At 56.5% G+C, this 3,170-nt stretch overlaps 1 protein-coding gene across 1 annotated transcript in view; it reads left to right on the forward strand.

Annotated features, from left to right (window-relative positions):
* CRTC2 (CREB regulated transcription coactivator 2) overlaps nucleotides 1–3,170 on the forward strand; it is a 9,689-nt gene that overhangs the window by 3,757 nt on the left and 2,762 nt on the right. Inside the window, exons 4-11 of the mRNA XM_010838390.1 lie at nucleotides 158–219; nucleotides 829–897; nucleotides 1,068–1,171; nucleotides 1,285–1,314; nucleotides 1,491–1,555; nucleotides 1,657–1,706; nucleotides 1,820–2,064; nucleotides 2,424–2,830. Of these exons, the coding sequence (XP_010836692.1) occupies nucleotides 158–219; nucleotides 829–897; nucleotides 1,068–1,171; nucleotides 1,285–1,314; nucleotides 1,491–1,555; nucleotides 1,657–1,706; nucleotides 1,820–2,064; nucleotides 2,424–2,830 (1,032 nt within the window). The remainder of the gene's footprint in view (nucleotides 1–157; nucleotides 220–828; nucleotides 898–1,067; nucleotides 1,172–1,284; nucleotides 1,315–1,490; nucleotides 1,556–1,656; nucleotides 1,707–1,819; nucleotides 2,065–2,423; nucleotides 2,831–3,170) is intronic.

Here is a 3,170-nt window from a genome sequence, read left to right on the forward strand (position 1 = left end):
CATTCTTTGTCCTTATTTTTGCCCGTGTAGAGGAGGAGAAAAAAAAAGGTGTTTGTTTCTTAAAACAACTCATCTGCTGCCTCCATTATTTTTCTCTTATCTGGTCTCTCTTCCACCCATCCCCTCCTCACTTTTTCCCTTAACTGGTGCTCTTCACATTGACAGCTCTCCCTATAGTCCTGCCTATTTATCTCCTCCCCCGGAGTCCAGCTGGCGGAGGTCAGTGTCCAGGGCAGGCAGGATCTCCTGCCCACTCTCTGACTTGTCTCTGGCTGGAGCTGGAGTTGAGTCTGGGCCTGCTTGGCCAGGCTTTCAGCCATACCTCCTCCCACAATGGCAGGGCTGGGAGGGGTGGGAGTAGGTGGAGTAATGGGTCAGAGTCCAGTCTTGGCCATGTTGACACGGGTGGCCAAGCCTCCCTGTCCAGCCAGAGCAGGACCAATGGTAGCTGGGGTGTGTGTGTGTGAGGGGGAGGGGAGACGGGCAGGGTGGCAGGTGAAAGTGGCTGCCTTCTATCAAGAGTGGGTACACTCAGATTCGGAGCCCCTCCCCTGTCCATCTTATCCCTAATATTCATACCCAGCACATGTGCTAGGCTCTAAGATTCCTATTCAGCTTGTCCTGACAGATAGAAGTTGAGGATTTCCAGATCTTAGGTTGTTTGTGGAGAGGGTTCACGGATCACAAGTATCAGAAGGATCAGAAAGAAAGAGGCATGAGCCTGGGTGCCCAGCCCTCTTGGCTGCCCCACATTCCCCGCCTGCTCCCAATACCTGTCTTCTGGTCCTTATGAGCCTTCCTCCTCATGACTTTGTTTTTCCATCCCAGGACAATGCCCTGGGGCAGTTTCCCTGCAGAGAAGGGACAGTTGTTTCGACTACCATCTGCACTTAACAGGTGATGGCCCTTGCCTTCTTTAGGCCACATCTCTCCTTATCTGTAGTTTCTGGGGCCCTGTTCCCTCACCCAACCCTGTCCCAGCCCAGCTAGTGTTTTCCCCTACTGAGCAGGGCATGAGGAGCAGGAAGACTGTCATGGGTGCCAGCTCATCTCTGTTCCCCTCACAGGACAAGCTCTGACTCTGCCCTTCACACAAGCGTGATGAACCCCAGCCCTCAGGACACGTATCCAAGCCCTGCACCCCCCAGCGTCCTGCCGAGCCGCCGTGGAGGTAAGCAGCCATGTCCCAGGGTGAGGTCAGTCCATGGAACTTTTGTCTGAAGCAGGTAGGCAGGTGGGCACTACAGCCAACTCCACCACATACAGCCACTCCGTCCTTTGCAGGTTGTCTGGACGGTGAGATGGACTCCAAAGGTATGTGTTCCTCACCGCATTCAGTATGTGGGGGTACTGAATGCCAGAGAATTTCTGGGCTGGTGCTGGGGGCTTTGTTCAGAGCCAGGGAGGGATCTCCCTCCTGCCTGCATCTGATTCCTACCCTGCCTTACTGCCTTCTCCAACCCTCTCACCACCAGTCTTTCTCTTTCAAGTCCCTGCTATTGAGGAGAACTTGCTAGATGATAAGCACTTGTTGAAACCATGGGATGCTAAGAAGGTAGGCATGGCCCACTGTCCCTCTTCTTTCCATGGAGCAGGTCTTCAGGGTTCTCCACTGAGCTCTGTCCTCATCTGCCACCTTCTTCCTTCTCTCCTCAGCTGTCCTCGTCCTCCTCCCGACCTCGGTCCTGTGAAGTCCCTGGAATTAAGTAAGTACTCTATGAGGTCAGCTGAGGTGGGGAGGGCTGTAAAGGGAACTGTGGGCTGCTGGGCTTTGCTCTTTGCTGACCACTGCCCCATTACATCTTGTCTTCTTTCCCAGCATCTTCCCGTCTCCTGACCAGCCTGCCACTGTGCCTGTCCTCCCACCTGCCATGAACACGGGAGGCTCCCTACCTGACCTCACCAACCTGCACTTTCCCCCACCGCTACCCACCCCCCTGGACCCAGAGGAGACAGCCTATCCCAGCCTGAGTGGGGGCAGCAGTACCTCCAATTTGACCCACACCATGACCCACCTGGGCATCAGCGGGGGCCTGGCCCTGGGCCCAGGCTATGATGCGCCAGGTGAGTGGCTGTCCTGGCTGTGTGTCCCTGGGGTGCTGTCTAGCTGGAGGGACAAAGGGGTGGGAAGCTCGAGCACCTAGGATTTTCCTGTGGCTGCCCACACCCCACCCTTCATCTGTCCCCCCCAGTTTCCCTCACTGCAGTCGTCTGCCAGTGAGAGCTGGTGAGTGTGGCTGTTCCTCAAAAGAAGATGGAGAGCAGCCCCAAATGTGCAATGCCAGTCTGACTGTCAGGGACAGAGTAGGGAGGACATCGTGTTGCCACTTTCATAGTCTGGTCACTGCTACCCATTCCGAGCAGAAGGGGCCCAGTTCCCATCAGTAATGTTGGCATTTCTGGTTTTTTGTCTGTGCCTACAGGACTTCATTCACCTCTCAGCCACCCATCCTTTCAGTCCTCCCTAAGCAATCCCAACCTCCAGGCTTCCCTGAGCAGTCCTCAGCCCCAGCTCCAGGGCTCCCACAGTCACCCCTCACTGCCTGCCTCCTCCTTGGCCCGCCACGCACTGCCCACCACCTCCCTGGGCCACCCCTCGCTCAGTGCCCCGGCCCTCTCCTCCTCCTCTTCCTCCTCTTCCGCTTCCTCTCCGGTGCTGGGGGCCCCCCCTTACCCAGCTTCTGCCCCTGGGGCCTCCCCCCGCCACCGCCGTGTGCCCCTCAGTCCCCTGAGTTTGCCCGCGGGCCCAGCCGACGCCAGAAGGTCCCAACAGCAACTGCCCAAACAGTTTTCGCCAACAATGTCACCCACCTTGTCTTCCATCACTCAGGTATGCGTGGCTGCCTTCCCTACATGTCTGTCTTCCCCTCCTTCTGCCGAGTTCTCTCCATCCCACCCTGCTTTCTTCCAGTACCTCTTCTCCTTCACTCCTGGTGTTATCCGTCCCCATCCACTCCATCCTCTACGAGCCCGGCTTGGATCCATCTTCTTTCCTCTTGGCTTTAAGAATGCAAACCCTGGGGTTCAGCTTTCTAGTTTCAAATCCTGGCCCCACCTCTTAGCAGCAGTCTCCTTCAATGTTTATTTAACTCCTGTGAGCCTCAGCATCCTCAGGCCAGCAATGTAAGAATCAGAGGCAATCACATGCGGGAAGCGCTCGGCACCGTGCC

This window comes from Bison bison, unplaced genomic scaffold, assembly GCF_000754665.1.
Source record: "Bison bison bison isolate TAMUID 2011002044 unplaced genomic scaffold, Bison_UMD1.0 scf7180017864093, whole genome shotgun sequence".
Taxonomy (NCBI): Eukaryota; Metazoa; Chordata; class Mammalia; order Artiodactyla; family Bovidae; genus Bison; species Bison bison.